We start from the raw sequence: 12,410 nt of genomic DNA, 5'->3' as shown, positions 1-12,410 counted from the left end.
AAGAGGGAAAGAGAGAGAACAGAGAGAAGTAAGGGGAAAAGAAAAAGTAGAAGAAGAGGAAGTGGGAGCAGGGAGAACAGAATCAAGAAAGAGACTAAGAATAAGAGAAATTGAGAGATAGAGACTCACACTGCAAGAGGGGGAGCAGTTTCTGTTTTCATTCATTAATTGTTCATCCACTCAATTCTTCATTTCATTGATTGCCCAAATATAGCCTTTTAAGGCTCAAAATGTAAACAAAGAAATAACTCCTTAAAAACTATTTTTCCAGCAATACTACTCCCTAAGAACTGCTTCTCCAGCAATAAATGCCCACACAAGGGAATTCTAGCCACAATGTAGTGATATGTGGTGCTTGTTGGCGTCTCCTATGATATTCTTAATTCCTTGGATGATGTCCTCATCATCCTCTCTCTTTTCAAGGTAAATGTTTACAATTGATAAAATCATAAGCGACAAGAAAATTTAAAAATGTGATCCCCTCATTCCTTGCTCCAAAACCATTTCCCCTCAAGTACACATCCATAGCCTCTATGATCCCTCCCAACATGTCCATTCAGCTCACCCCATATTATAATCTTTTCTCCTTGACTAAAACCTTGCACTAATCCATCCATGTGTTCCCAAAATTGCAACTAAATACTTTCATCCAATCCTTCTTGGGGTGCATAAGTGCTAATTATGTTGACAACATCTTTTTCCGACGCAAATGTGATGGATATAATCCTCTCTCCAAGTCTTTTAACATACACCACATGATTCTTTAAATCTTTATATATTGTTATGCTCACTCCACTTATATTACTTTTATCCCCCTGTATACCAAAGTTTAAATTCGTCCAACTCCTTAGCTTTTACGTTTCGTGGATTCCTTCACTACTATATCATTTTTAAGTTCTCTTTTCATTTTTTCTTAATTTGATGGTGTTGTTGCAGAAATTTGTTCCATCACACAATGGGGTTGCCTACACACAAAAAATAATAAATAAAAATAAATAAATAAATAAATAAAATAAAGAGATGGGTAAGACAGAGAACCAAACTAGACTCCGAGGGGGACTCCGATGCTTCAATTAAAAATCCGGACAAACAGCAGTACAAAATTGAAAATCTAAAGAGCAGTGGTAGCTTAAGAGTGAAGTAATTGTCTGGTAGTGCCTGAAAGATCAATAAGTGATAAGAAGATCTTGTACCTTAGATCTTACCATCCTATTTATAAGATGGGGGTAGTAAAACCATAATCCCAATTGGAGGTGCAAAGGGGCAATTTTGTCCCTGTTAGGAGTTATGAAAGGTGGTGGAGAGTCTTAGCCCTTAAAAATTGATGTGGCTTCACCTTAGCCTTAGCATGTAATATGCCACCTGTCAGCTGCTTATTGGCAGGCTTATTTTATGCATAACAGATGACCCCTATTCCTTCGGATCTGAATGGGGCCGAGGGAGTAAGTTCTTCCCTTTTTATTTTGGTTGGAGGTCTTCTTGTCACCTCGGTTTATGTAATTGAAGAGTTGCAACCGGAGGTCTTCTCATCACCTCAGTTCATGCAGCTGAAGAGTTGTTGTCGGAGGTTTTCTCGCCACCTCGGTTTATGAGCTGAAGAGCTACTACCAAAGGTCTTCTAATATGCTTAAATAAGCCTTTCAAAAAGCGGCCAACACGTGACAAGCTAGAAGCCAACAGTAAGTTGAAGCCACATCAATTCCTTAAAGACTAAGATTTTCCACCACCTTTCATAATGATAACTCCTAACAAGGACAAACTTCTCACTTTGCACCTCCAATTGGGATTAGAGTTTCACTAACCCCATCCTATAAATAGGAAGGTAAGAACCAAGGTACGAGATTCGGCTTGTTCTCTCTTAATTCAGGCACTACTACTACTAGGAAATTACTTCACTCTAAAGCTACCACTGCTTTTCAGATTTCCAGTTTTGTACCATTGTTTTCCGAGATTTGTTATTGAAGCATCGGAGAGTTTCCCCCTGCAGTCCGCACCGGCCTCTCTCTTGTCTAGCTCTATCTTTTTGGTGTGTAGGCAACCCCACGGTGTGACGGTACAGATTGGCGCCAGCTGTGGGAACCCCACGGCATTAAGGTTTCGCAGAAACATTGGGTATAAGCTCATTTAACTTTTATCTATATATCTATAAGGGATTGACTAAATGATACCTCTTTAAGTGTATTTAGAACTTGACACGTCCTTTTGATTGCCCCTTTGTTTTATTCCCAAAAACTTCAAGTCAGGGGTAAAAAAGAGTTTTAAAATAAATTGAAAGTTACTTATAATATGCCATGATGAAAAGCTGTCATTATCTCACACATTTTTCGAGTACACAAATGAAATGACAGGATTTATCCTCATTGCAAAAAAGTGTATACCAAAAGGGCAAAAATGCAAGGTTACAAATGATGTGACATCTTAAAGGGGTGTCAGTAAGAAAATCCATATATATTTATGCCTTTTTTATAACAGCAAGAAGTTGTCTGAAAGTACTAGATTACTGTTTAATGATCTCTTCCTCTAACCCCCTCTCCTCATGCTTCTCCTTCTAATTCCTCTTTTTTCGGGGGGGAGGGGGGGTGGTGGGGGTTATAACTTCTTAGACCAAATATGCTAACATACAAGACATAGGTTTTTTGATTGCATGGTTTTCTTTCCATCCAAGGAAATAGGAAGTTGCAGTTTCTGCTCTTGTCAGCGATAGAGAAACATTTGATGGTCATATCATAGGTTCTTTGCTTGCATGGTTGTCTTTTCAACCAAATAAATAGGAAGTAGCAGTTTCTGCTCTTATCATCAAAAGAAAAGCATTTGATGGTCATATCATAAGTTCTAAGTCTGTTCTGGTGACTCAGGTTTTTTGGTCCTCATGAAAAAATTCTGTTAAAATGAGATCATTATCTGATAAAGCATTAGCAAGCTCAAAAAGATTTTTGATATTTATATTTGCTCACATCTATGTTCAGAGGTTCAACTTACTCCTTTTTCTTTTATTTAGGTACACTGCTAACAAATCAATGGAGAATTGTGCCTTTTGCAATGCCGATGGTGACTTCTTGATAGTGCCCCAAGAAGGGAGTATGTGGATCTCATTAGTCCTCTGTATATTGGTTTGTGCATGATTTACTGTTTTAGCTTCAGATGGCCTTTTGCGGCTTGAATGCTGCATGTGTTTCCATCTATAAAATTTCTTGTGTATAATGCCAGCTTGCGTACTTGTTGAATTTCATGCAATAGCAAAGGGCATTGCTTCCCTGACTTGGAGTTTGACCAAATGGAAGGCCTAGGAGTGGAATTGATCGTGTCGTTGAAGCCAACTTGGGAGATGATACTTCTCTATAATTAAAAGAAATTTTAGTTTCTTGGACTTTATTTCAGTGATACTGTTCAAATTAACATTATATTTTACTGCTGATTAAAAAATAGTAATAAAATAAGGATTCCTGTTGCATTTTTATAATAATGATGTCTGACCATTTCTATAAAAACTTGTTAATCCTAGTAAGAATCAATTTAAATTTTCTAATTACTTATATTTATGTCTAACATCTGAATCACTTGTAATGTAGTTCTGAAATTTGTCAAAAAGAACATAAAAAATTCAATCAAGCGTGTAATTCAATTAATTTCTTGAGTAGCTGAATTCTACTTTTAGGTTTTAATAGTCATGTATCCCATCTAATTATTGAAAAGTTGATGCTTCAGAATTCATTCAAGCATCAATCCATGATTAAGACATGGATTGACATAAATAAATTGTAAATATTCCAAAAATGATTATAAATTCAATTTCCTATTGTGAAAACCAATTTGATGGTTGGAAATGCAGAGAGAAACTTCCAATTTTGATTCTAATTTTTTACTTAACTGTTTACATTACAATCACGATGGCAGGTTTGGTATACAAGAGAATGGACGGAAGGTGAAGTTGGGATTCGATACCAGGTCTTGGCAACAACATGCCATATACCTTATCAGCTTGACCTAATAGTTACCCCCCACCCCACTTTTATTGTTTTGGTTTACTAAGAAAATTCCCTGGAATTGTCTTCTCTCTTTCTCTCGGTTTCAAATGTGGCCATTTAGACAAACTTCCAGTTTGGAAAACTTTAAGGAGACATATGTTATATGGTTTGCCTTGTTGTAATATATCATTACTGCTGCCACATCGTGTGTGTTCATGACATGCTACAAGAAATGTTACTTTTAGATCTATATTATTTGCATGCATTAAGCACTTTATTCTTAAATCTGTCTCTGTTGCACAGGGTTGTGGATCAAAACTGAGTGTGGAAGATTGCAAGTTTCCCCTGGTGAAATAGTTGTTTTACCTCAGGGATTCCGATTTTCTGTTGACTTGCCAGATGGTCCATCACGTGGTTATGTTTCAGAGGTTTTTGGTGCCCATTTTCAGCTACCTGATCTTGGCCCTATAGGTAACGAATATATTGATCAATTTTTGAGCAAACCACAATAAAACATTGTTCTGCTTATCAAGTTTTGTAACTGAGAGTGCCTCCAATCGTTTAATATAATTATAAAGTTGTTCGCTTTTGCTGTTGTAGGTGCTAATGGTCTTGCCGCCCCAAGGGATTTTCTTGCCCCCACTGCTTGGTTTGAAGATAAGTTTTGTCCAGGATACAACGTTGTACAAAAGTTTGGTGGAGAACTCTTTACTGCAAAGCAAGATTTTTCTCCTTTCAATGTTGTTGCTTGGCAGGGTAATTATGTTCCTTACAAGGTGGGTGCTGATTTTTTCCTGCATGCCACAATAGTGATAGATAAACTTTCCATTGCAAGTCTCCTCCATACATTGTCAATGAAGTAACAAACTTCTAATAAAGTAACTTAATTTTTTAGTATTTGAGGATATAAACTTACAATTTAATATCTCTTTGTATATGCACCTCTTTTTTTATATATAAAATTGCATATGCACCTCTTGGTGATCTAACAGGGACACTTGTCTACTTGCAGTATGATCTAAATAAGTTTTGTCCATTCAATACTGTATTGATTGATCATGGTGATCCATCTATAAACACTGGTACATAATTCTTGCAGTCCTTCACATATGTTTTCTTAAATGGGAACAGTTGAATAGTGATTGTGGTTCTCTTTATTGCATCTAATTCGATTTGAATTCTCTTTGTTACAGTATTGACAGCACCGTCTGAAACACCTGGTGTTGCATTGCTTGATTTTGTCATTTTCCCTCCACGATGGTTGGTTGCGGAGCATACATTCAGACCTCCATATTTCCACCGTAATTGTATGAGTGAATTTATGGGTCTAATTTTTGGCAGTTATGAGGTAATTATCTATTTGCTCACAACTTGGTTCAATTTGATTTTTTCATAGGTTTCAATTTTGATTATTATGTTGTCTATTTTGAGGATTGGGGCATGAAGGGTGAAAGAGATTTAACTTCTAAAATATAAACTAGTGAATTATGATTGAAGCAATGGGGTCCCTGTCTCTTGGGGTGCAGACAGTAATCAGGTTAATTTTCTCTTGCTAGATAATTTTATCTAACCATCAAATGATTACTCCTGCGATGATGGCATTGATTTTGTGTGATGAGCCGAAATATACTTGCTCATCATCTGTGTAAATTTGTGCATAAATGAGAGTAAAAATTATTTTCACATGAAGTTGGCACAGTTCTGCAATACATAACCTTATTGACATGGTTGTAGGCAAAAGCTGATGGGTTTCTTCCAGGAGGTGCAAGCCTTCATAATTGCATGAGCCCTCATGGGCCTGATACCAACACATTTGAGGTATAAAACTTTGTCCAAAATTAGGATGAAACGTTAATAGATATTCTGATTTTCTTCTGCTTTTTTATTTTGAATTTTCTTCCTGTTTAACATGACAGGCAACAGTGGCACGCGGAAATGACGCTAAACCTTTCCGAATAACTGATACCATGGCATTCATGTTTGAATCATGCCTCATTGCTCGTGTTTGTCCATGGGCTCTTGAGTCGCCCCACATGGATCACAACTACTACCAGTGTTGGATGGGATTGAAATCACACTTCTCATCGGAAGGATCAGTAGACAAATGCAAAATGGAAATGGCAAAGGAAATGGACATGTAGTGGAGGAGCTGGCACAGAAAATGGAGGATGTTGATTTGGGATGCAAATGAGCTTAGTAGCACTGGCTCTGCTAAAGTAACATCTTGTATAGGATCCAATAAAAGATAATAAGAGTTCCACTGAGAAAACATTCAATGTGGAAATGTAGGTTATACATGTATATCCTAGCTTTTATGGATATAGTCTAAAATATTTTATTGCAAATGTTAGAAATCTTCAATATTGTTCTAATTTCTGCCTAACTTTTTCTTATGGGAGAGGGTTCTATGAGCCAACAGGGTGGAGTCAACCCATGGGAAATGAGGTTCTCTTCTGGAGAACCAAGGTACCAAGAGTCTTTAGATACTTAATTACATCATCATCATGTTTTAGAGGGTGGTATGTGAGATTGGCCAAAAACGGTTTAATATCTGGAAAAAGAGGTATGTTATATGGAGACCAAAAACGGCTACCATAGTTTTAGTCAAAAAATCTTGCAAAAAAGGAGAATCTGTTCTAATGTCTCCTTTCCTTTGGCCGTCCTCTATTGTTTTTTTCACGCCCAGGAGCAGCCCTCGTAAGTAAGCTTCATCTGTATTTCCTGTCATGATATAATCAGCACTAATTAGGTTGAGTTGTTGGCATTTGTTAAACATGCAAAACTGTATTAGCTTAGCTATATTACACTAGGCTTGTATATCTTGTCCTTTTATTTTATTTTATTTTTTTATACCCTTTCTCAATGGGAGGGATGCAAGAACAGTGGAAGTATTTATTTGGATTCATTGCATAGCAGCTCAGGCAAACATGGACTATAATGGAGAGTTCTGAATGCATAAAAAGAAAAGATTGCCAACTTTTCTTTTGAGTCCCTTCAATCTTGAAGCTAACTGCCCCTTCTTTTAATGTTATGAGGAACTACCTTTCTATGTCATCACTTTGTTCGCGACTAGTGGCGATACTTATGGAAACCCCATTCACACTTGAAATTAAGATCTCGTAGAGACTGCAATGGAAGACCCCCTACAAAGGGTATTTTAGGAAAACTGATGCATGTTGACTAGTCCTATGGATTCCGCCATGCTCATAATGACTCTCTATGGCACATTTTTTTTTTCTTGTGATTTTTATTAAGCGTATTTGGGCTGCCAGTCCACTTGGTTTACATACTGAAATTTCTTTATGCATCATCTTTTGTGGACTGATTATGTACATTTTTTAATTCAACTTGAGCCCTGAGGATTCCATTAATAATTTTCTTTTCCACTTTTATTATCATTTTTTATTTCATATTTTTTTTTTTTTTTTTGGTAAAAAAAAATCCATTTCTCTATGTCTAGGTTGAAGATCGAAGGCAAACCTTTCTCTGGAGATTGCAAACATTACCACTCCTAGTGAGGCTTAAGCCAAACAAAATTGAGAGACCTGATGATCGTAGTTTGAGGTGATGCTCGGCATTGACTTACAATCCTATTTGCTTTGGAATCTAAACCTGCGAGGGCAGACAATGTCTGGTAATTAGGGAAGAGAAGGTCCTTGTTTGTATAGATATGTTTACCTATAAATACTAATTCAATCTTGCCTGGACCCAGCTCCATGGATGAGTCTAAAAATATTATTTATAATATGGAAATATTAGGCAGCTTCACTTTTTATTGCTTGAGAATGGTTCAAAGTGACAAGGGAAAGTTGCTTCCCGAGGGCAGTTTTCTCTCTTTCTTTAGGAAGTTTCCTTAAAAAAGATGTGAAGAGTTAGTCCAAAAGGAGATATCCTTCATCAATCTTGCTTGGTTCTGGCATGCGTCAATACTCGTGGAGCAATCAAACTATTGCGCTACCATGCCACGCTAGCAGCAAAAAATCAAACTATTGCACTTTCATGCCACGCTAGCAACAAGAAAAGTGCTAACGGCCCAACTAGAAACGGGCATGCTAACACGCCTAACAATCAAACTCTTGTGCTAATGTGCAACAGTTAGTGTTTTTAGATAAAGAAAGGCCCTCAAAGAGTTTGGACCCAAACAGGCACAGCTAAGGAATAGTGTAATGAAAGGAACATATTAGTAAAGAATTTCCAACATTCATTCTAAAGCGAGGAGTGAGTTCAAGACTAAAAAAAATCCAGAGCATCTCTTGCTTTTCGCCTTGCCTCGAGGGCTTATAGGTCAGTGGGCACAATTGAACAAGGCTTGGCACCGTTGCACTTATGCAAGCTGTAGTTTTTCAGCTTGGTTCGGGCTCTCGCTTGACTTATTATGGTGCACTAGCCATTATATATAGCTGATTTGCAAGCACCCTTGCTTCTTTAGAAGAAAAACCAAGTTTATCACTAAGGATGCAAACAACTTTCTCTTTCTCCAGCTTGAAAGAACATCTCCACATCGTTGACCTGTTGGCAAGGTTTACTCAATTTATATTGAGTATGTGGGTTGGTTTTCAGAACGTTGTTGGTCATTAAATATATAGCTCTAGATTACTTCTACCCTCCCAAGTACATAAAACACAACCATGCATACTAAGACAATAGCAAATGAAATGAATTCTTACCCTAATTATAATTGCAACATTCATATATTTGGATCAGTTAAAAGTAATTCCACAGATTATCGACTCTAGTGTAGGGAATTTTTAGTACACCAATAAAACCCACTGCAGATGATAATTGTTATTTGGTGGTACTTGAAAATTTTTCTAGGATAAAGTTATACATGTTCTAACTTTTTTATACAACAAGAAATCATAAATGGTTCCTAAGTTCGACTATCACTAGGCACACCTTAGGCCACTCATACGGGGGTGTTTAGTGTTCTTCACTGCTTTCAGTGAAAATTGAATAGTTCCCATTCAACCCCGGTATGACCCAGTCCATGCGGTTGTGGGGTCAATATGGGCCCATGGGACCAATCAAGCAGAAGGCCTGGATATCGGTCGTTAGCAAAAAAAAAAAAACATAAATGATAAACTTCACTCGTGTGGAGAATTATTACAAAAAGAACAAAAACATATAACAAAACCACATACAACCAAAATCTTCAATCACATTATCCTTGCATTATTTAATTTTAAGAATAACATGGTGTGGTCTGGACTGTTAGAATAGAAATATAAAGTTCCCTCACATAGCATCCTTATTAAATAAAGGTTAGAAGTAGGAGCAAATAAGGAGGGTTTGTTCAGATTGAAGGCCAACCAATGCTTCAATACTCAGTCAATTCCTCATGTGAATAAACCACCCAACCCAAGGTGATGGACATATTATAGAGAATAAAATGTTAAAGCTTCAATCAAAGGCCATTTAAGATACTCTATGAGCACTAACTGACACACTCTTTCTCTTCACATCCTACAAATACAAAAAGTATGGTTGGACTTGGGTGCCAGATGCCTATCCAAACCCCAACCAAGCCTTGGATTGGGTTGATAACTTGATATTTTACCACCTAAGCGCAAACCAAGCCCCAAATCAACATCCATGTCTTTATTGCTTGCGATTGTATGCCACTCCTCATACTCCAGAGCAGGGTACCATATCTTAAGAGTCATATGCCCACAAAAGATCATACCATTTTATCTTCAATCAAATTTAAATATCCTCATTATGCTTTGGAGAACTTAAAGATGAAACATTGGCCCAAAGATTACCCAAAGTAAAGATCCTAAAATTGATATGAATAGTAGAATCATGTTTCCTGTCTACAAATATATATATGCTTCTCCATGAACGTAGATGGGAAATCAGTCTTCCAGATTCTCAGCTCCTTCAAAGTTCATCTTGATATACATCTGCAATAGATATCTATGACCCCACCATATTTCAGAGAGTTGCCTTCCTTACTCCTTCAAAGTTCATCTTGATGTGTTTTAAAGAGTGAATTTGTAACACCCCAGCCCCATTAACCTTGGCACAATATTGCCTTCTTTGGGTTTCAAGGCTTTAAAACGCGTTATGTCATATTAAGAAGGCTAGAGGTTATTAACTAGCCTGGTAATCTCCCCCTAGGTGATGTGGGACTAAAGTTTCCACACTCTCACCGATCTCCCAAACCCCCTGATATTTTCGTATTCTTGGTAGGGACACCTCACTGATCTCCCAGGCAGGTCTGGTACTTGCCGTATTCTTGGGAGTATGTTGTGCAAGATTAATGGGGCCAGAGCATTATAAAATTACCACAAAATTGAGATAGATATGTTTGAATTTCAATTTTCATAAAAAAAAAAAAAAAAAAAACAAACAGTAAGTCTTGCAATAAGACATTGTCATGTTCATCCTTGTTAAAAATCTTTTTTTTCTTTTTTTTTTTGTGTGTTAACCAAGGTGTCCGGGCCAGCTTTTAAAAGGGTCCTTGTTAAACATCCCATACAATAAAGAATTTTATTTTTTATGGTCTTGATTTAGTCAATCACCTTAATGAAGAAGGTGGACTTCAACCAAGCTAACCCTTATTATGAAGTCGTTATAAATGGAGATTTCCAAAGGAAAAAGTAAAAGTCATGGTGCTCATATTTCGTTGCTAAAATGATTGACCAACCCACCTCTTAAATGCCAACAACAACAACAATTATAACCTTATCCCAATTGAATGGGGTCGGCTACATGGATCTGATATGGAAAATAAAAAGCAAAGAAGCAAAAGAAAGGTTAAAAAGAAGAAACTTGAGGGATAATAAAAGAAAGTACAGCAGTATAGAGAGACGCAGCATGGAAACATCCCCTATAGGGGGTCGGCAACACGGGTCATTGCCCTCCACGAGACTATCCGTAGTCATACTAGGGGTGAGCCCTACACTTTACATATTGTTTCTGACCACTTCGTTAATAGTCATCTGTGGCCTGCCCCTACCTTTTCTATCTTTTCCACCTCCTAAATACCCTTACCTAGAAAGGTTTTATTTAGACAGAGAAACTGCGAGGCAGAACTTGGGCATCACTTTGGTTGGGCAATGGTAACATGATTCGCTTCTAGGATGATGTTTGGCCATGCCACTCTCCTCAAAGATGCATGCCAGAATTTATATCAATTCACGGGGTTCTCATAACATTAAAGTGATAGACTACATTCATTATAAAGGAGAAAAATTCTCTCCCTATTCAACTACCCATCCAAGAGCATTTAGCTTCAGAATACTTATTTTCTACGGACTAAATAAATCTTTTAGCCTATAAAATTGAGTATGTTTTTCAAAACCTCTTTTGGCAGCTCAATATTCATGGCCAAATTTAGTATCAATTATACCTAAAATATCTTCAAGTGATTAAGAGAGAGCCATTTTTAAGTAAATATTATGATAATGTCTTATCTCAACACTTCTTTCTCTGGCTTCCTCTTCAAAAGTCGAATTTTGGTCCTATTTTAGTCATCATCTCCTATATATTTATTTATTTACTTATTTATTTATTTATTAACGAAAGGAAAGTGTTGTTCTAAATTTTACCTTATTCCATAAGATCTTTAAGCACTTTTGCAACATTCTCTCTGTCTATTTGAGCTTTTCTTGCACTCTTTTTAAAACTAAGAATAAAGGCCTTCCTTAGAAGTTCTCACTTGATCGAAAGGAAATAACAAATACAGAATTGCTTCATGGGCATTCTTCAAGGATGTTCGACAGGTGTCCTAATCTCCTTAAAGTCCTCCGAACAAGAATGTTGCTTGAACATTATGAGATGTGGAACCATTTCTCTCTTGTGAATACTAATCATAAGTGGCAAAAGCTATCAGAATCCTCATTTTTTTGTCCATAAATGGATTGGGATCAGTTTCCCCACTTTTGCTTTTGTTTCTATGTCTACCATTTACAGAAAAATTGACTATAGATGCTAGCAGCACAACTCCGGCTAATTCCAACACTGATGAATGGGTGCATGACATGTGGAAATCTAACAAATAGTTTTAAAAAGAATATCTAGGCATGCCAGGTTATTTTTTCCTCATTTAAAAGGCGTTGCTTCTTTGCTAGAGAAACAAGGGATTTTATTACAATTTTTGTCCCCTTTTTGGGTCCAAGAATGGACTCCTCAAACTTTGGTTTTTATGGATAGAAAGATGAACTTAAGGAACACTTCTTAAGCTATCTCAATCTGACTTGTTTGATTTGCACAACACACCAGTAGGCATCGTAAAAAAGGTATATACATATGAGGACCATATTTTTTAGAACATTCGAGAAAAATAATAAAAAAAATAATGTGAGATGGAAACTGCACATTGGCGGCAAAGCAATCTTTTTTTCTCATATGAAAATGTATGTAAAAAGATAAGAATATAATAAGCATCATTATTTACATTTAAAAATATCATTAATATGATGGGAGGAGGAATGCCATCCA

General features: G+C 36.7%; 1 protein-coding gene across 1 annotated transcript in view; it reads left to right on the top strand.

Moving 5' to 3' along the window:
* Positions 1-6,348, top strand: part of LOC122085515 (homogentisate 1,2-dioxygenase) — an 11,319-nt gene extending 4,971 nt beyond the window's left edge. Inside the window, exons 3-9 of the mRNA XM_042653978.1 lie at positions 2,999-3,078; positions 4,269-4,436; positions 4,566-4,741; positions 4,978-5,047; positions 5,159-5,313; positions 5,700-5,783; positions 5,882-6,348. Of these exons, the coding sequence (XP_042509912.1) occupies positions 2,999-3,078; positions 4,269-4,436; positions 4,566-4,741; positions 4,978-5,047; positions 5,159-5,313; positions 5,700-5,783; positions 5,882-6,106 (958 nt within the window). The 3' untranslated portion in view covers positions 6,107-6,348. The remainder of the gene's footprint in view (positions 1-2,998; positions 3,079-4,268; positions 4,437-4,565; positions 4,742-4,977; positions 5,048-5,158; positions 5,314-5,699; positions 5,784-5,881) is intronic.
* The last annotated feature ends 6,062 nt before the right edge of the window (positions 6,349-12,410 follow it).

Source organism: Macadamia integrifolia, chromosome 8 (assembly GCF_013358625.1).
Source record: "Macadamia integrifolia cultivar HAES 741 chromosome 8, SCU_Mint_v3, whole genome shotgun sequence".
Classification (NCBI taxonomy): domain Eukaryota; kingdom Viridiplantae; phylum Streptophyta; class Magnoliopsida; order Proteales; family Proteaceae; genus Macadamia; species Macadamia integrifolia.
This window is presented reverse-complemented; position numbering and strand designations above follow the sequence as displayed.